Raw genomic sequence first — 20,952 nt, forward strand, 5'->3', positions numbered from 1 at the left:
GTTCTATCTCAATTATGGGCCATAGATAGGAAAGTCTCCTAGCAAGCTTTGGAAGTCATTAAGAGTCTGCAATCTATCTCTCCTAATTTGCACCTTTTGGGGTCTAAATTTTTTGTAAACCTATTTTACAGCCTAAATAATTAATAGGACCTCATCTTTGTATTTTTTCAGGAGTTGTTGTAATCCCCAACAAGGCAAAATTTTCTTTACTTCTTCAAACATTTTTTCTTCCTTTTAAAAAAGGTTTATTTATTTATTATGTATACAGTATCTGTCTACATGTATCCCTGCAGGCCATAAGAGGGCACCAGATCTCATTACAGATGGTTGTGAGCCACCATGTGGTTGCTGGGAACTGAACTCAGGACCTCTGGAAGAGCAGTCAGTGCTCTTAAGCTCTGAGCCATCTCTCCAGCCCCTCAAACATTCTTTCTAAAGTATCTACACTGGAATCAAATAGTAAAATGCGTTCCATGCAATGGTAATCTACAGATTGAGGAAATTGCTTACATATTGTAGGTGGAGACTGCACTTTCATTTCCTGGCTGCTCAGACACTAATAATCACACAGAAACTATATTAATTACAATGCTGTTTGGCTGATGGCTCAGGTGTATTTTTAGCTAGCTCTTACATCTTAAATTAACCCATTTCTATTAGTCTGTGTATTGCCACGTGACCATGGTGCTACTTCATTTTCTTCATGTCTTGTTTCCTTGGCTACTGTCTGGTGTCTGCTTGACTTCACCTGCTCTCTCTCTACATCTCTGTTCGGTTTCCCACCTGGCTTTACTCTGCCAAGCCATCGACTGAAAAATCTTTATTCATCAACCAATAAAAGTAACTCATATACAGAAGGACATCCCACGTCAATGTATCATTTCCAATGGCTGACTTACAAAATATTGGCACTGGGTGGGGCTATTTAACATTCCCTGTGGGAGAATCTTCCATTGATATCTTTTAGCAGGGTGAGAATTATTATAAGTAGGCATTGTGAAGGCAATTTTTTTCTGTCTTTTTCTAGTAAAGGCTAGTGAAGAAAAGTCTTTTAAATCAATAACTATAAGAGGTTATCCTTTAGGCAATAGAGAAAGCAAAAGAATGCCAGATTGTAGAGAATCCATTGGCTGAAACACCTATTAACAACTCTTAGATCTGCTACTATTCTTCAGTTTCCAGGTTTCTTTTTAACAAAAAATACAGAATTCCAAGGGCTGGTTGGTTCTTCAATATCCTGAGCATCTAGTTGCTCCTGAACCAGCTGTTCTAAAGCCTGCAGCTTCTCCATTGTTAAAGGCCATTGCTCCACCCATACAGGTTTGTCTGTCAACCGTTTGAAAAGTAGGGCTGTTGGTGCCCTGTTCTTATACAACCTGAATGGTCAGTGATTATTCTTTATAAAACTGTCTAATATTGTTTCTCAGAAACATACATTAATCTATGTTTTTTTCTAAGATTGTGGGAATATTAATCTGAGTATTCCATTGCTGTAACAAATCACATTCCTACAAATTCATTGCTATGTTAGCCACATATGGTTTTAAATTGTATTTATTTATTATGTATACAGCATTCCTTCCAAGTATGCTTGCAGGCCAGAAGAGGGCACCAGATCTCATTATAGATGGCTGTGAGCCACCATGTGGTTGCTGGGAATTGAACTCAGGACCTCTGGAAGAGCAGTCAGTGCTCTTAACCTCTGAGCCATCTCTCCAGCCCCCACATATGGTTTTAATATTCCTGTCTGTCCATCTGGCTCTATACATTAAATCCATTTTATGCTCTGATTTACCTGAGATAAAGTTTCAATCCCAAAAAAACTCAACATTTACATCCTGAAAAGACCAATTTGGATGCCAATATTCTGGTGAAATGGTTACATCCATACCTGTGTCTACCATACCTTCAATGACATTTACTTGTATTTTCATCTCTTTGTTCTCCTCTTCTCTCCCCTTCCCCTCCCTCCCTCCCTCCCTCCCTCCCTCCCTCCCTCCCTCCCTCCTTTCTTTTATTTTCTTTCTTCTTTCTGTTTCTCTGTGTACCCTTGGCTATTCTGGAATTTGCTCTATAGACCAGGATGGCCTTGAACTCGCCTGCCTCTACCTCCTAAGTACTGGGATTAAAAGCGTGTACCACTACCTCCTGGCTGTATTTTCTTAATTAATCATTCATAGAGGAAAGCTGAGGGCATTGTAGGTGGGACTACCCCTGGCCTGGTGGTACTGGGTCCTATAATAAAGTAAGCCGAACAAGCCAGTAAGCAGCACCCCTCCCATGGCCTCTGCATCAGCTCGCTGTCCTGTTTCTGCCTTGGCTCCCCTCCATGGATTGTGATTCTGGATATGGAAACTAAACAAACCCTTCATTTGCTTTGGTCATAGTAACCCTAACAAAGCCAGAGGAGACCTCGGAGCTGTAGTTGCCAACTGATGTGGGTTCTGAAAACTGAACGTGGTCCTCTGAAGATCAGCAAGTGCGCTCAACCTCTGAGCTCTCTCTCTCTGGCTAACCAAGGTGGGCTGGTTGCCCTTCTAGGTCTGAGGCACAGGGACAATTATACTGGTCACTGTGTTGGTAACTGGATGGTGTACAAGAACCATCTGGTGCTGGTTAGACTAGAAGTGCCTTCTGAGCTTGTCAAGGATTAGAGCAGGGTCAAGTCAGCAGGAGCAAAAGGCAGTGCAGGGCAGGGACTGTGCCCGGTCAACACTTTGGCTCTTGCTGTCACTCAGGAGTACGCTGGGCCAATCAGGATCTCTAAACTCACACCGTTCAATCAAAAGCGTCGTGGGGCAGCGAGAGGCGGGTTCTGTATGGTCGCCTTGCTGTGGACTGAACTCCACGGCTGAGGGAGGCCCCGTGTGTACGCGTGCTGCGCTGTGCGTGCTGCTCCTGGGAGCTGTGAGGAAAGCGCAGGCGAACTCGGACGCTGTGACATGGTGAGCGCGGGGCTGCTGTCCCCAGACGGGAAGGAGAGGCAGCTATGGTGGCTCCTTCCCTCCGCAGAGCTCGGCCCGCTGCCGACCTCCAGCCGTTGCTGCTGCCGCTGTGCACCTCCGCCCCTCGGCTGCGTCTGCGCAGAGCACCGGGCGCCGCAGGGGCGGTCCGCCTTTTGTGCCGTGACAGCACTCACAAGCCTTGGATTTGGTGCTGTGTCTGGAGTTTGGTTGCTAAATTGAAGGCCCCGCTGTGCCCTGAGCTATCTTCACATTTAGATGGAGAGTCCACTTTGAGTTAATTTTGTGGAAGTTGTAAACTGTAATCTACTCAAATCTTTTTCTTATGGATGCCCAGGTTGTCGGATAATATTTAAGAAGATCATAGTCTCCTCATTGTCATTTGCTCTTTTTTTTAAAAGGATGAATTATGGATACAGTGTTATGGCTGCATGAATCCCTGCAGGCCGGAAGAGGGCACCAAATCCCGTTACAGATGGTTTGTGAGCCACCATGTGGGTGCTGGGTATTGAACTCAGGACCTCTGTAAAAACAGTCTGTGTTCTTAACCTCGGAGCCATCTCTCCAGCCCTCATTTGCTTTTTTAAAAAAAATTAACTGTAGCCAGACAGCGGTGGCTCACATCTTTAATCTGAGCACTTAGGGAGGCAGAGGCAGGCTGATCTCTGTGAGTTCGAGACCAGCCTGGTCCACAAAGTGAGCTCCAGGATAGCCAGAGATACACAGAAACCCTGCCTTGAAAAACAAAAACAAACAAACAAACAAAAAACCCAGGGCTGGAGAGATGGCTCAGAGTTTAAGAGCATTTACTGCTCTTCCAAAGGTCCTGAGTTCAATTCCCAGCAACCACATGGTGGCTCACAACCATCTGTAATGAGAGGTCTGGTGCCCTATTATGGCCTGCAAGTACACACAGAGAGAATATTGTATACATAATAAAGTAAATAAATGTTTAAAAAAAACCCCAAAAATGGACTGTATGGTATATTTGCTTTCATTTTTTTGGTCTATAATTAAAACTTTATTGAAAAACTGATACCAAAATAGGAGATCACTGTTGTATACTTTATAAAATCAAACACAGTTACATTGAGTCACTAAACTTGATAAGGCTTTCTGTGAAAAACGCAAACTCAGGAACTTGTATAGATGTATAGATGCTTTCTTCTAAATGAACAGCCTTCTGTGAGCCTGGCTTTTCCTCCTGTGGGCTGGCACAGCGCTGGTGAACAACCTACACAAAGAACCACTGTCTGAGCATGGCTGAAAACTGTAGTAATCTTGTAGCAGCCTGGATATTTCACATCCATGAAGTAAGAATTTGGGCTCTGAACCATCCGTTTCTTCTTATGTTTTTTCTTTTCGTCTTCCAAGGAAGGGTGTAAAAGGTCGCTAGCCAGAGGCATGGTGGCGCTCGGCCAGCACCGACGCTCCAGATCTCTGAGGTGAGGTGCTTGCTGGCGAGTGCTCAGCTACCACTTCTGGGGATCTCGTTTTTTTTGTATTATTTTGTAGATAGACTTATTTTCAAATATTCGTACACTATCATGATTATTAAATTTTGTGTAAAGATAGTATTGTTTATGTACTGTTTCTTCAAAATTGTGTTGAACAATTTTTCTCTTTACATATAACCTTTAGAATAGCATTCACACAAAATGTTCTGCTGTTACACAGATATTAGGATTCTTGTTGGGATTGTGTTAAATTTATAGTTTAATTGAGGGAATCGATATTTCTTTTTAATCTTTTGTGTGTTTTGTTGTTTTGCCTGCATGTATGTTTGTGAACCACATACATACAGTACTGTTGGAGGCTAGAAGAGGGCATTAGGGCACCCTTGACTGGTATTACAGATGATTGTGAGCCCTCATATGGGTACTGGGAATTGAACTCAGATCCTATGGAAGAGAAACAAGTGATCTTAACCCCTGAGCTGACTGCAGCTCCCAGAAAGCAACATCTTGATGTTGTCTTCTATTTACCAAGACCATTGCATAACTCATGATTTGTGGACTTACTTGAATTATCTGTCTGTCTGTCTGTCTGTCTGTCTGTCTTAGACTAGATCTCTCTATGTAGTCCTGACTGTTCTGGAACTCATTCTGTAGACCAGGGGGGCACTGAATTAACAGATCTTCCTGCCTCTGCCTCTGGAGTGCTGGTGTTAAAGACCTATGCCACCATGCATGGCTTAACTCTTTGTTAAATTTATTATATGTTTTTCTTTGTGTCTCCTTTGCTCTGTGGTTCTGTATATGCACTGTGAAATTGTTAACCATTCGATTGTTCATTGCTGTTATACTGGAAAATGATGACTTCATGTATTAAGCTTGTATTTAAAAAGTTTGCTGTATTAGTTCCTTGAGTTTTTGTTGGTCTAGAAATTTTATGTTTGGAAAGACCTGTATTTTATTTATTATATTTTTTAAATTTTATTTTTGAGATTATAATACAATTCCAACATTCCTTTCCTTTCCTTCCTCCAAACCTTCTTCAATATATCCCTTTCTGCTCTCCTTCAAATTCATGGCCTCATATTTCATTAATTGCTATTGCATGCATATAACATATATATTCCCAAATATGTACTGTTACTTGTGTGTGTATTTTCAGGCTGACCATTTGGCACTGGACAACCAATTGGTGTGCTCTTCACAGGGGAAGACCACCTTTTCCATGCCCAGATTTCCTGTTATCTGTAGTTGTTTGAGTTAGCGGCTTCCTGGGCTTTTCTGATCCACTTTGGCATGCCCATTGGTGGTGTCTTTGTTCACCTCATGTTTCGGTGTTCGTGTTGGTGAGACTAAAGTCTCATAAATGAGCATAGCTTCTGATATTATTAGGAGACAGTCTCATAACAAACTCCCTCTGTGTGTTACAATCTTTCCACCCAAGACTTTTAATTTTCATTCATTCATTCATTCATTCATTCTTCTGTTTTTCAATATAGCATTTCTCTAAGTTGCCCTGACTGTCCCGGAATTCGCTCTGTAGACCAAGCTTGTCTACAGATCTGCCTGTTTCTGCCTCCTGAGTGATGGGATTAAAGGTCTGTGCCACCACTGTCTGGCTGCTCTTACATTTGTGTGTGTGTGTGTGTGTGTGTGTTCAAGATAGGGTTTCTCTATGGCTTTGAAGTCTGTTCTGGAATTAGCTCTTGTAGACCAGCTGACCTGGAACTCACAGAGATTTGTCTGCCTCTGCCTCCTCGAGTGCTGGGATTAAAGGTGTGTGCCACCACCACCCGGCTTTAACGCTTACATTTAAATAACCCACATTTCTTATCTACACTCTGCTAAATGGGGCTTGGTATCTTTTCTCAGTATGGGATGCTCATCTTGCTTCTGCTCCTCTGACTGCTCTTCATTCCAGCATCCTTAGTTTGTCCTGCCTATACTTCCAGCCTGGCTACTGGCCAGTAAGTTCTTCATTAATCAATGAGAATAATACATCTTCACAGTATACAGAAGGATTATTTCACAGCACCTGTCCTGTTCTTAGGCCAACTGTATCATCTCCATCTGGCATTCATGCTTTTCCTATCCTTATGAGCTTGGTATGGCTGGTCTAACTGATTGGTGTAGCTCAGGGCCAATGGAGAATGGCTGCCCTCTAGACCTGCCTGGCTGGCCCATCTGGGACTGTGCCTCTTGAGGGCTCTGATAGACACTTGGCTTGAGCTGCAGCTGGGTCTGTTTCCACGGTCTCTCCCTCAGTCATGTGTGGTTCCGTGAACCTCTGGCTACATGAGAAGTTTCCACTTTCACGCTGAGAAACATATATGCTGTGGGGCCTTTAGTTTACATCTAGGGGACCAACTTAGTTTTCTTCATTTGCTTTATCTTGTCATTTTTGCTATCTGTGAACCATTTTTAAGGCATTGCACCCTTCCAGAAGTTCACTAGCTTAGCATTTGACTTTCTGTGCATTTTTCTTGAGGAACTCCTGTTCCACACAAATCTTGCTTTATTTACTTCAGGTGATGGGGGTAGACCCTGTTCTTTGCTTTGTCCTTCTTTCAGCTCCTCTATGTGGCCTTGCCACTTTACAGATCACTTTAGCTCCATCTCTGAGATCCTTTAGTGCTTTTCTTGCATCGTAAGTCTCGTTCTGCTAAGGAGTTCAGCAAAGGCACTGAAGCTTCACACTGGCCTCAAGAGCTGTTCTGAATAACTTTCCTAAGTCTGCAGGGAACTCAGTCCTGTCTCGCATTGAGTAGCTCTTCTCTGATTCTCACTTCTTTCCTGGTCACTCTCCCCTGTGTTTTCCTCTTAACTGTCTGACTCTTCTCATGAGTTCCAAACTTGTGGGTCCCAGAAAGGGCTTTTTAGGTTTGATCTGACTTCCATGTTTTTTTCCTTATAGCTTGACAACTGTAAGAGCCAACATCCCTCTCCCATTCTCTGTCTTTTCTACTTTCTTTTCCAAATCAGAGGCTAATGCAGAGGCTAGCAAACTCATGTTCTCTCCATGGTGTAATTCCTCCTGCACAGCATGTTCAGTCCGAGCAGCCTCGGACACACTTTTTATTACACAAAGCAACAGTCAGGCAACCTCCTGGCGGCTTGCTGGTAGTCTCTCACCAGCTGCTTTGGAGACTGCCAGTATTCCAGAGTCTGTGTGCTTATATGGCAGGCCCTACTCATCAAGCAAGTACGCCACTCCTGCCACATAGCAGAAGACTGGCTCCATCTTATTCATGGTTCTCACTGCCTATCTCACGACACATGCAACTTCCACCACAGGAAGAAGGCACACTGCCATGTGTCACATGAGGAAGAGCAGCTGTATCAGAGTCCCCTTCACCATTAATCTGTTCAGCCTCACTTGCAGGCTTTGCTGCCCATTGCCAAGACTCGAGATCACTCCTCCTATACGTACTGTTTCTGCCATGCTCTTATTCTGTAGCTGAGTGTGTTGTGTGAGACTTTCCTACAGAGATATGACACAGAGGTCTGCTCACCCCAAGATAGGAACCCAAGGACAAACAAAAGTAATAATTTCCCCGGTGTCCATCTTGGTGAACCAGTGAGTCTATTGGGTATAATTAGAAGCGTATGGCTGAGGATGACTACAGGTCAGCAGCATCATGGGAAAACCCATCTCAATACAGGTGAAAGCTGTATCCTGAGCACTCTGTGTGGCTCCCAGGCTGCTCCCAAGGACCAAGGGTCCCCTCTCTGGCAGTTGTTTGCCACTTCTAAAAATTTGGGGAGTGGCTTGTTTTCCCAAAGGGGTGAAATAGACTTTACAAGTCTCCTGACTTTAAGCTTCCACACAGGGAGCAATGTTGCAAATCGGAGAGAATTGCCTATACATGGTTTTATACAAAATTTATTTTGTATTTTGGGTTTTTTTGAGACAAGGCTTTTCTGTGTAGCCCTGACTGCCCTGGATCTTGTTCAGTAGATCAGATTGGCCAAAAACTCACAGAAATCCACCCACCCCACCTCTAAGTACTGAGATTAAAGGTGTGCGCCCCTGCCCAGTCTCCTTTATCTGTCTAACCATTGTGGTAGCGCCTGTGAAATAGTTTCCACTAGACAGGCTCGCTGGATCAGTAACCACTGTTTTCTTTCTGAAGGCTAATGGGAGTTGAGAAAGTCCCAGAGTAGTTATAGAACTCATTTTCTTTTGTTGTTGTTGAATGGTTGTATATATTATTTTTTTGGCTTTTTTTTTTTTTTTGGTTTTTCGAGACAGGATTTCTCTGTGGGTTTGGAGCCTGTCCTGGAACTAGCTCTTGTAGACCAGGCTGGCCTCGAACTCACAGAGATCCGCCTGCGAGTGCTGGGATTAAAGGCGTGTGCCACCACTGCCCGGCTGAATGGTTGATTCTTTATATTCATGTGAATTCTATAAAAATACTAAGGTCCCTCATGCCATCAAAATTTAAGTATTGTAGCCAGGCGGGGGTGGTGCACGCCTTTAACCCCAGCACTCTGGAGGCAGAGGCAAACGAATCTCTGTGAGTTCGAGGCCAGCCTGGTCTACAAGAGCTTGTTCCCCGACAGCCTCCAAAGCTACAGAGAAACCTTGTCTTCAAAAATCAAAAAAAAAAAAAAAAAAAAAAAGAAGAAGAAGAAAAAGAAAAAGAAAAAGAAAAGAAAAGAAAACAGGGCTGGAAAGATGGCTCAGAGTTTAAGAGTACTGACTGCTCTTCCAGAGGTCCTGAGTTTAATCCCCAGCAACCACATGGTGGCTCACAACCATCTGTAATGAGATCTGGTGCCCTCTTCTGGCCTGCAAGTATACATGCAAGTAGAACACTGTATATGTAATAAATAAATAAATCTTTTAAAAAAATCCAAAAAAAATATTATCAATATTGCGAGGAGGAATTTCTAAGGACAAGCAGGTGGGAGGCTCTGAGACGGGAAGTGGAAATGCAGTGTAGCCAGAGGACCTGGCAGAGCTGCAGCTCATCCTGGGCCCTGGCCCACGGGGAGGAGTGCTGCAGGGCGGCTCCTTCCTCATCCCTCACTGCTTGCATTACAACTTCCATCTCATGGAAGAGTGTGGATCCCACAGTGTCGAGTGAACCTTTTGTCAATCAAGTGTGTGCAATGTTTAGGCCTCAGTGAGTGTTGAGGACGTGGCTGTGCACTTCACCCAGGAAGAGTGGGCTTTGCTGGATCCTTCCCAGAAGAGTCTGTACAGAGATGTGATGCTGGAGACCTGCAGGAACCTCGCCGCCGTAGGTGAGGATAACATCTTACCTTCACTCTGTAAACTAGGGAGCAAGTGTCTATTGGTGTCGATGCTCTTCTGGGATTTGGACTATTGAAAGGGAAGAATGTGGTGAATAAATCAGGCATTGTTACTATGGACACTGAAGTTAAAAACTAATTTTTTCAGTGATTTCTAATAATTTATCCTCAATTTTCTGGGATTTCCTTTTAGGAAACAGATGGGAAGAAGAAAATGTTGAAGACTCTTATAAAATTCCTGGAAGAAATCTAAGGTAATTTGAATGAAAAGTTGAAACAAAGGTACTTGAAGAAGTTTCAGCATTCCACGAAAATTTAAGAAAACAAAAACAGCTCTGAGTTGTGTCGTTGTTAGGGAAATTACGCCCATATTGTGGCACCTAGATGTGTGCTGGGCGTTAGAGCACTGCCCAGTGTTTCCAGAGGGTTTTCTATTGGAAACCACTGTTCTAGTTACAGCTCTGTGGGAGCCACAGTATCGAACCAGCAATTCATTTAGTTTCACATGATTCAGATGTGTCAGAAAGCACACATTTTACCTGATTTTGGGAGCAGTATATGACATAAACCTAACAAGGAGTCTCTCGCTAACATACTTGTTCTTTTTCAGAAGTTCTGTGTTAGAGATCTCCCATGAGAAAACAGAAAATGGTCAGAATGAAGAAACCGTGATGTGGACAGCAAATCTTCATGCAAACATGGCAGTTCGTCTTGGACTAACACTGTGTGAACCTGGGGTCAGTGGAAAGGTTTCCGTGTGTCCTTCACCCGCTAGTAGGCACGCCGTATCTCCCCCTCATTATAAGCCACGTGATCACGAGGAATGTGGAGTCAAGCAATATAGCTTGACCTCCCTCAGCAGCTCTCAAAGGTGTGCAGGAGCTCACACTGGGAACGGGCCGTGTGAATGTGAGACATGTTTAAACGCTTTTTGTTTTCCAAATTCATTAGGAACACATCCAGAGGCTTACACTGGAAAAACACCCTATCAATACAAGGAATGTGGAAAGGCCTCTGTTTACACACACAGAAGAACCCACACTTTGGCCAAGCTTTATGAATGTAACATATGTGGTAAAGCCCTTAGTTCTTCTACTTCCCTTCAAAGACATGAAATAATTCACACTGAAAGGCTCTATGAATGCACATATTGTGGTAAAGCCTTTAGATATCCCAAATATCTTCGATTACATGAAAGAATTCATACTGGAGAGAAACCCTATGAGTGTAAACAATGTGGTAAAGCCTTTAGATTTCCTGGTGCCTTGCCTCTACATGAAAAAATTCATACTGGAGAGAAACCCTATGAGTGTAAACAATGTGGTAAAGCCTTTAGATTTCCTGGTTCTTTGCCATTACATGAAAAAATTCATACTGGGGAAAAGCCTTATGAATGTAAACAGTGTGGGAAAGCTTTTAGGCGTCACTATCATCTTCAGTTACATGAAAAAATTCATGCTGGAGAAAAACCGTATGAATGCAAGCAGTGTGGGAAAGCCTTCAGACGGCACAGTCATCTTCAGAGACATGAACGAATTCATGCTGGAGAAAAACCCTATGAATGTAAATAACATGCCAAAGCCTTTACATTTCACAGTTATTTTCTGTCACATGAAAGATTTCATACTGGAGAAAAGAAATACTGTCGGTGTAAACAGTGCTGGAAAACCTTTAGGTTTCATGGTTTTTACAATGACATGGGATCGGTCATGTACTATGCAGACCCTATGAGGTAAACTCTAGTAAAGCCTCCAGATAGCCATCTTCAGTTTCGTAAAGAATATACTGGAGAAAGCTGTGCCACTGTGAACATTGTGCTGAAGCTGTTAGATGCTCTTCTTGACAGTTGCAGAAAAAACTCATTCTGGAAGGAGATCCTCTGGATGTAAATAGTATGGCCAGAAGGTCACAAATCAGTGTTCTTCAGACATAACCTGTATGTGAGAAAAACTCTATTAATGTAAAATATGTACATATGTAAACCCTTTGTATAAAACAGATCCCTTCAATTCTTTCATACGCATTAAAACCTCTAAGAATGTGAACAGTGTGATAAAGGCATCATCTGTCAAAGTTTCAGAGACAGTGTTGTGTGGGGTGATGTGAAAAAATATTTACTTACCTCAGATGGGAACAAAAAAAATGATTCTTCTGAAGCCCAACTTGATGAGCCAGTGATTTTATAGGGGTTACTTATAGGACCATGGACAACTCTCAACCAGATACAGCACCAAACCACCCATGCCACCTTGACTGTTTACTACCATCCTGTAAACCTACATAATCTGAAGGCAACTGGACTGGTCAGAGCCCACTCCTCATAACCCTGCGGACGCCCTCTGTGAGTGTTTTCAGCTTTAGCTTTGGGACTTACAAACTCACTTGTTACTCCCTGAACCTGATGTGTCCTGTTTCCCCCTAGGAGAGTGTTTCAATTCAGAGGATACAGCTGGACAGCAAGCCGTCTCTTCCAGGGACTCTTGTTTTATTATTGATATTTATTGAGCTCTACATTTTTCTCTGCTTCCCTCCCTGCCTCTCCCCTCCACCTTCAATCCTCCCCCAAGGTCCCCATGCTCCCAATTTACTCAGGAGATCTTGTCTTTTCCTACTTCCCGTGTAGATTAGATCTGTGTCTCTCTTAGTGTCCTCATTGTTTAAGTTTTCTGGGATTGTGGTTTATAGGCTGGCTTTCTTTGCTTTATGTTTAAAAACCACCTATGAGTGAGTACATATGATAATTGTCTTTCTGGGTCTGGGTTACCTCACTCAAAATAATGTTTTCTAGCTCCATCCATTTTCCTGCAAAATTCAAGCTGTTGTTATTTTTTTCTGCTGTGTAGTACTCCATTGTGTAAATGTACCACATTTTGCTTATCCATTCTTTGGTTGAGGGGCATTTAAATTGTTTCCAGGTTCTGGCTATGACAAATAATGCTGCTATGAACATAGTTGAGCACATGTCCTTGTGGCATGATTGAGCATCCTTTGTATATATACCCAAAAGTGGTATTACTGGGTCTTGAGGAAGGTTGTTTCCTAATTTTCTGAGAAATCACCATACTGATATCCAAAGGGGCTGTGCCAATTTGCACTCCCACCAGCAATGGAGGAGTTTTTCCTTTTCTCCACAACCTCTCCAGCATAAGTTGTCATCAGTGTTTCTGATCTTGGCCATTCTTACAGGTGTAAGATGGAATCTCAGAGTTGTTTTGATTTTCATTTCTCTGATGACTAAGGATGTTGAACATTTCCTTAAGTGTGTTTCAGCCATTTTAGATTCCTCTGTTGAGAGTTCTCTGTTTAGGTCTGTACTCCTTTTTTTTTTATTGGATTCTTTTGGTGTCCAATTTCTTGAGTTCTTTGTATGTTTTGGAGATCAGACCTCTGTCTGATGTGGGGTTGGTGAAGATCTTTTCCCATTCTGTAGGCTGTCGTTTTGTCTTGTTGACTGTGTCCTTTGCTTTACAGAAGCTTTTCAGTTTCAGGAGGTTCCATTTATTAATTGTTTCTCTCAGTGTCTGTGCTGCTGGAGTTATATTTAGGAAGTGGTATCCCGTGCCAATGCATTCAAGTGTACTTTCCACTTTCTCTTCTATAAGGTTCATTGTGGCTGGCTTTATGTTGAGGTCTTTTTCCATTTGATATTTTTTGCTTCCTTGTTAAAAATCAGGTGTTTGAAGATGTGTGGATTGATATCTGGGTCTTCTATTCAGTTCCATTGGTCCTCCTGTCTGTTCTCATGCCAATACCAGGCTGTTCTCAGTACTATAGCTCTGTATTAGAGTTTGAAGTCAGGGATTGTGATGCCTCCAGAAGTTCTTTTATTGCCCAAGATTGTTTTGGCTATCCTGGGTTTTTTTGCTTTTCCAAATGAAGTTGAGTATAGTTCTTTCGAGGTCTGTGAAGAATTTTGCTGGGATTTTGATGGGCATTGTGTTGAATCTGTACATTTTCTTGAAGTTATTTTTTAGGTCATTTTCTTCTTCATCTATATTTGACTGTTCAGGTCTTACTGTTGTAGGGTCTTTAGGTTTTACTGGTGTTGTGTTGCGTGTGATCTTACCTTTTCTACTCATCTTTTCCTCTAATAGGTGTGGTTGGGGCTGTCTGAGATTCTGTTGAATAATCTTCTAGGTGCCAGTCAATCCAAAGCTCAGATTCCTCGTGGTACAGTCAGTGTCACAGTTCTAGTTACCCTGTTGGGTACTCCTGTTCCTGGAGATAGCTTGGCGCTCCTGTGCTTTGCTCTGCTCCCTTGGAGTTTGCTGTCTCAGGCTTACTTTGGACTAGGTTGCTGGCTTTGCCCTGTTTCTATACATCTTGGTCTGGATCCCCTCCTGCAGAAGTCCTTGGCTTGAAGTGGGACCTGGAAAGGTTTCTGGCTCCAGTCTACTGCCTCGGAGTTCCCAGGTTTGGGTGTGCCCAGACCCGCAGAGGACCTGCCTACTCTCCCAGAGGTCCCAGGCTTTGCTCCACTCCCTTGGTGTTTGCTGTCTCAGGCCTGCTCTAGCCTAGGTTGTTGGCTCAGATCTGTTTCTGTAAATGTCCCTGGTCTGATTCTGTTCCTGCAGAAGTCCCTGGCTTGGGGTTGGTCCTGTAAAGGACTCCGGCTCTGGTCCCCGTACTTGATCTGCTCTGCTCCCATAGAGCTTGCTTTCTCAGGCCCACTGTGGCTTAGGTAGGTGGTTCAGTCCCATTCCTGTGGAATTTGTTGCCTCAGGCCTGCTCCAGCCCAGAGTGGAGTTTGTTGCCTTAGGCCTACTTTGGCCTAGGTTACCATCTTTGACCTGGTTCTTTAAATCCTGGTCTGGATCCACTCCTGCAGAAGTCCCTGGCTTGGAGTTGGTCCTGCAAATGTCTGTGGCTCCCGTCTACTTTCTTGGAGGTCCCAGGCTCAGTTGCACATAGACCCAACAGAGGACTTGCTTACTCCCTCAGATGGTCCCAGACTCATGCTCAGACCCACAGACATTTCTGGTTCCTGCCAGACTCACAGAGGTCCTGGCTCAGACCTACTCCCTCTGAGGTTCCAGACTCATGGCCTGGACCTGCAGAGATCTCTGGTTCCTGCCTACTCCCTCAGAGGTCCCAGATTCATGCCCAGTCCTTCAGAGGTCCTGGCTTTGGCCTAGTTCCACGGAGGTCCTAGACTCCCACCCAGACCCACAAGGTTCCTGGCTTAGGTCTACTCCCTTGAAGGTCCCAGATTCACATCCGGACCCTCAGTGGTCTCTGGCTCTGCCTTACTCACTGGTGGTTGCTCCCTGTACCTGTTCCTGTGGAGTTTGCTGTCTCAGGTCTGCTCTGGCCCAGGTCGCTGGCTCAGTCCTGATCTGCCAATGTCCTTGGATGTGATCCTCTAGTGACTCTTAAGTTTTCTTAAAAATTACTTTTTGAACTTTGGAGGGGGTGGTGTTGATGTCAGAAACTTCACTGGTCGTTACGAGTCTCTGAGGTACACCATCATTGTAAAAGAAAGTTTGCTCCCAGGATGAGTTGCAAATAAAAATAACAATTGTCCATGTGCATAGCCATGGATGTTTAGCAGGCAGTTTGTCAGACATGTAACTTATAGCCATTAAAACAGTAGCAATTACTTTGCAGCTGGGGCCTATAATGTCTCGAGCTTTAGGACTTTGTCCTGGCTTATGATACCAGACATGAATTTTCTCCTGTAGATTTGCATCAGATCCAGTGGTAAAGCTTATTGTTGTACCCGTGGTAGTCATGCCATTATTGCTTCAGCAAGCACAGCCTGCCTAGCTTTTTGGTACCATAGCCCACAGGGTCTACAGCTGAGCAACGCTGTTAGTGAAAATTCTCTGTAGACTGCATGACACTTGTCACTATGAAAGGTAGCCAGTATGGAGGAAACTTGGCTCAGTTCCATGCTTTGTTTTCATGTCCTGCTACCAAAGTGCTTGTTATCTTCAGCATTGGAGTCTTATCCTCTATTTCTGGCATCTAAGCAAGAGCAATTGCAATATGGTTTGTGGGTCCTTAGGATCCTCCTTGGCCAACAGTTCATAGTGAGTAGCCTACCCTTGACAGTGGGATATTCACTTAACACCTTTATGGGCTTTGTGTCAGTAGGGTGCATCCTGTATAACTAAAGAACTGTTGTTTTTACTATCCCATTAAAAAAAAATTCACCTGGGTTTGGAGAGATGGCTCAGAGGTTAAGAACACTAGAAGCTCTTCCAAGGTTTCTGAGTTAATTCCCAGCAACCACATGGTGGCTCACAACCACCTATAATGAAATCTGGTGCCTCTTCTGTCATGCAGGCATATATGAAGGTAGAACACTGTATACATAATAAATTTTAAAAAGAAATTAATCTAGTCGCAGTATCTTTTCAAGGTAGATGAAAATACCACTGTACAAGGTTATCTATAGTCCAGGTCTGTGCCTTGGTGTTTGTGAAATTATTACCTCATTCACTGTCAATTTTCTGTGGGTTCTTAAACACTGAGTTGGGTGAAACCGTTGATGGTACCTTCCTTTGATCCCTGCTTGCATGGAAATTCTGGTAAGATGCCCAGGACAGCTTCTACTCAGGCGAGGGCATATTTTCAAGCCCCCACTCACAGGCTTAGGTCCTTTGTGGTGTGTCATTCCCTCATGGGATAAATTGGCTCATGTGCGCCAGGCAGTGGTGGCGCATGCCTTTAATCCCAGCACTCGGGAGGTAGAGGCAGGCAGATCTCTGTGAGTTCGAGACCAGCCTGGTCTACCGAGCTAGTTCCAGGACAGGCTCCAAACCACAGAGAAACCCTGTCTCGAAAAACCAAAAAACCCCCCCCCCAAATAAATTGGCTCATGTATGTGTCTTCTCAGAACCTCTATGGGCCAAGACCTCAGCTGGGAACAGGTATCATGTGTGAGTGACCTCACTGCAGAAATAGAAAGATTTCTGAAGAAAAAGCAATGCCCTGCTTGCTTGTGTTTGCTTCTAGCTACCGAGTGTGCCTATTGTGGTGGCTGCTGTTGTAACTGCTCCAATCCCCTAGTGACATCAGACTGCAGCCCCTTTGGTCTTCCAGCAACAATTCTGGGGATTTTCCAGGCCTTCACTGCCAGAATGTAATCAACGGGCATCCTCAAGCTTCATGGCCTGAGCAACTACTTGATCCTCAGGCTCTCTGTCATGCCCTGGCATTTGTTGGTCTACACAGCCCAACCGTGTTAGTTCACACACTGAATTATCTTCATCACTTAAATACATTCTGTCCTGTCTCTGGCGTAGTTTGTAGTACAAGCAGGGTTGAGACAAAACCCAGCTGGTGGCTGGCCATGTCGCTTTTGAGGCACTTTTCTCTCTACCATGCACAACACCTGGGTTTAATTCCATGAACCACCTATAGTGGACAAGAGACTAGAAGCCTGACAGGAAAACCACTTTTCCAAGTGCCTGCTATGAGGGGACTTAATCCAAGCCAAGCTGGTAATTGTGAACATGCAGGTGTCTTTGGGACAGTTAGCATGTGTTTATGCTTGATGTGGGGATTGTGTCTCCAGTGTGTATTACATTCTGTTATGAGTGATATTTTCTACATATGAAGAAGAGAAAGGGGACTGGAGAGATGGCTCACAACCAAAAATATAAGAAAGGAAAGTAGATTTAATCTCGATGTGCCAAGGAAGATAAAGAAAGAAAAAACAAAATACCTGGAAGGCTACAGAATGACTGATAACAGTGGAGAAAAACAAAGGACTCTACCCTATTATATTTTTATGTGCACGTGTCTGTTTGTATGTGTACCACATTGTGCAGTTGCCCATTGTGAGGTCTATTCTTGGTTGTCAACTTCCAATACCTGGAATTAACCAGACCTCCAAAATGGCTCTGCATGCCTGTGAGGAATCTTTTGTTTAAGTGGAAAGAGCCACTTCAATGCAGATCTTGAGGTGGGAAGACATATCTTTAATCCAGACCTTTTGAGCTGGGAAAACCCATCTCTAATCTGGTCCATGCCTTCTGCTGAAAGCCTATACAAGGACACGGAAGAAAGAAACATTTGTTCTTTGCCTGTTTGCTCCCACCCTTCTCTAGAAAGTTCATTCCTTTTTTATTAGAGCTTGTTTCTTCAGGATTCCAGCATATACTGAAAAATGTTGGGTATTTACCAGAGAAGACTGCTTGGACATGGGTTTAAGGCAATAGAAAGTCTTTATTAGCTGACTGGTGACTACACGAGGTGTTTGGGATCCCAGTGTAGCCCCGAGCTTTTCTCAGTGAGTTTTTAAGTGCAGAACCATGTTCTGGATTGATATCATGTTCAGTTAGCAGGAATAGACAGCCAGAAGCAGAACTACAGACGCCAAAAAACCAAATTAGTCAATTAGAGACTTTCACAGAACTATGGACTTTGATGGATTAGGTCTCCATTTTAGTTTTGGCAGGTGGTGCTATGTGCTGAGTTTTACAGTCTGAATGGTATTTCCATCATGGAATCAGTTGTGTTAAGGTCTCAGGGCCTACTAAGGTCTGGGCCCTGTTACACAGACCAGCTGAGACATCTGGCCTCATGGATTGAGTAACTACTGGATTCTTGGGCTTCCTTACATTGGCAACCATTGTGGATTAGCTGGACTACAGCCTGATAGTTATTCTAATGAATCAATAAATATACATATTCATATATATATATACATATATATATATACATATGTATATATATATATATGAATTAATACTCTATGTGTGAATGCTTTGCCTGCAGATATGTATGTTCATGTCTGGTGCCTGTGAAGGTCAGAGGAGGGAGCAGGGTCCCCTGGAACTGGAGTTATGGATGGTTGTAAGCCACCATGTAGGTGCTGGGAACCAAACCTCGGTCCCTTTGAAAGAGCAGGCACTCTGTGGCTCTTAGCCACTGAGCTATTTCTCCAGTTCCTTACTTTTCAACTTTTAGAATAATTTATGTTTGGTGTTTCTTTATTGTTTTGGCTTGATCACCTGCCTTGTCTCAAGAGTATGGTATTGACAATGTAATAGGGTTGTTCCTATACAGCCCCAATTTGTACCTCTACAGCCCGTTAGCCTTTGTTTTATGAAATTAAATAACTGATGTTTGGTGCACATGTGTAGAATCTTAGTTTTCTCCTGAGAGGTTGTTCTTATTAATCATCACAATGTGGCTGTCTTTATCTCTTTTAATGAATTGTTCTTAGCTGCCTTCCATCAGACTTCAGTTACTGCTTTCTCCATGTGTCTTAAGTGCCCTTTAAGCCCTTCCTCTCTCTGCCAATGATTTTATCAGTTACACAATTGTTTCCAGTGACATTTATTTATTTATTTATTTTTGATACAGGATCTCACCATGTAGAATTCAGAAATATATCTACCTTTGCCACCGGAATGCTGGTATTAAAGTTGTGTGACACTAAGCATGGTGTGTTTGGTTACTTCTTAACAATTGCTTCATTTGCTTAGGTTTTTTTTTTGTTTTTGTTTTTTGCTATCGTTTCCTGCTAGCTTACTTTCCAAACCAGTTGGTTTCTCTGTTAAGTAAAGAATGACAGAATGAAAAATTTGCAGTCTGTCATGCATAAGATTTATTGCTCCAGGCCAGCCAAGGCTACTTAGTGAGACCCTGTCTAAAAAAAGAACAAAACAAAACAAAAAATCTACTCTTAAAACACACACACACACACACACACACGAGAGAGAGAGAGAGAGAGAGAGAGAGAGAGAGAGAGAGAGAGAGAGAGAGAGAGAGAGAGAACCTTGGTGGATGTGGTGGACAGAGAGGGAGCACCACATTCCCTGATGAATCGTTTTACTTCATATGAGTGTTTTGCCTGCATGTATGTATTTACACTATGTGTATGCCTAGTCTCCAGATTCTCCTAGTTAAAGATTTCAGATCCCCTAGGGCTAGAGTTTCAAACTGTGAGCTGTTATATGGGTGCTGGGAATTGAACCCAGATGGTATGGAAGAGCAGTCAGTGCTTTTACCCACTGAGCTATCTCTCCAGCCCCTCCCCCATGTACATTTTACTCGTACACATAATTTCTCCTTCTCAGAATGGACCAGGCAGCATACATTTAGTTGATTGGGTAATTTAGAATGCCAGCAAGGACCTGACTGAGACATAAATGAAACCTTTGAAGTTCCCATGGAGAAGAAAGCCCTGAGACCCCCAGGCCTTGCCATTAGTGGCTTACAGCGCAGAGGGCAGGAGGAGAAAGGTCAGCCAAGTCCACCAGTGAGGCTTTGCGAGGCCCTCAGTGGGATGGGCTTGAGGAATGTGTGTGCATTAGCCTAGTGGGTGCCGGAGAGGGAAGGCCTCAGCGTCTGGAGTATGCCCTCGGATCCAGAGCGGAAGCACTCCAAGTCAGTTTGATTTGCTCCAGGACCACTCTCCTTCGCTATGTACCTATTTAAGAATGAACTATTTCCTGTCTTCCTCACTGTTCTAATGTGGCCTCATGAATGTATTTTCAGTGTGTAAGGCTCCCTCAAATACCTTCTGTTGTTCTGGCATAGTGGTCTGAAATCGTTCAGTTTGTGTTTGTTATGAGAAGTTTTTCTCTTTTATTCACGAAGTATATGTGGAATTCCTGACCTCTTTGCTTCCATCCCCTGGTGTTGGGATAGCAGGAAAAGCAACACTACATTTGTAAGACTTTAAGACAATCCTGAAGCCATTTTTGACAATTTTGAATCCTCTCAGCCTCTGTGCCATAGTGCTTCCCCTCCTCCCCTGGGAACCAAGGACCTAACAGCTACACTCGCACGTACTCAGTTCCTGAACAATTACCCATATACGTATGCTTTGGTTCGGTCCTCTGGGAAACGGGGTCAAAATGACCTCTTACCTCATCTGATCTGGCAACAACTCTCCAGTCAATTATTGGTAATAGTCCTTTCAAATAAGCCAATCAGAATAGTCAAAGAACAACCCCCCTTGCTTCTGTGGCCCTTTTAAAAGTAGACTGTACCAGCTATTCGAGGTCCCTCGGCTTCCCGAATGCTGGGGGACCCTGTCATGACAGAATTAATAAAATCCTCATGCTTTTGCATCGGCTGTGGTGTATGAGGTGGTCTCTGGGGGCGACTCCTTCTCGGTGTTTGGACGCCAGAGTCCAACACATTGGGCTTGGCTTTTTTTTTTTTTTCTGGTTAAAAAGAAAATTAAAGTTCGAGCAATCTTTGGCGTGCCTTAGTGAAATTTCTGATCCCTGGAGGACGTTAAGTCCTGTTCCAGTTTGGGGGGGGGGGGAGAGTTGGACGCTATTCGTGAGGTAAAGGGATCGCTGCCTGGG

At 43.5% G+C, this 20,952-nt stretch overlaps 1 protein-coding gene and 1 pseudogene across 2 annotated transcripts in view; one reads left to right on the forward strand and one right to left on the reverse strand.

Moving 5' to 3' along the window:
* The window catches only part of LOC142858010 (zinc finger protein 124-like), a 73,574-nt gene that overhangs the window by 38,011 nt on the left and 14,611 nt on the right, over nucleotides 1-20,952 (forward strand). The window contains exons 5-7 of one of the 2 annotated variants that reach the window (XM_075987309.1): nucleotides 9,541-9,667; nucleotides 9,870-9,930; nucleotides 10,287-11,721. In XM_075987309.1, the coding sequence (XP_075843424.1) occupies nucleotides 9,541-9,667; nucleotides 9,870-9,930; nucleotides 10,287-11,247 (1,149 nt within the window). In that variant the 3' untranslated portion in view covers nucleotides 11,248-11,721. Of the gene's footprint in view, nucleotides 1-9,540; nucleotides 9,668-9,869; nucleotides 9,931-10,286 lie in introns of those variants that run through there. The other variant, XM_075987313.1, reaches the window with a different exon arrangement.
* Nucleotides 3,999-4,441, reverse strand: LOC142858013 (small ribosomal subunit protein eS27-like pseudogene; annotated as a pseudogene).

This window comes from Microtus pennsylvanicus, chromosome 9, assembly GCF_037038515.1.
Source record: "Microtus pennsylvanicus isolate mMicPen1 chromosome 9, mMicPen1.hap1, whole genome shotgun sequence".
NCBI lineage: Eukaryota > Metazoa > Chordata > Mammalia > Rodentia > Cricetidae > Microtus > Microtus pennsylvanicus.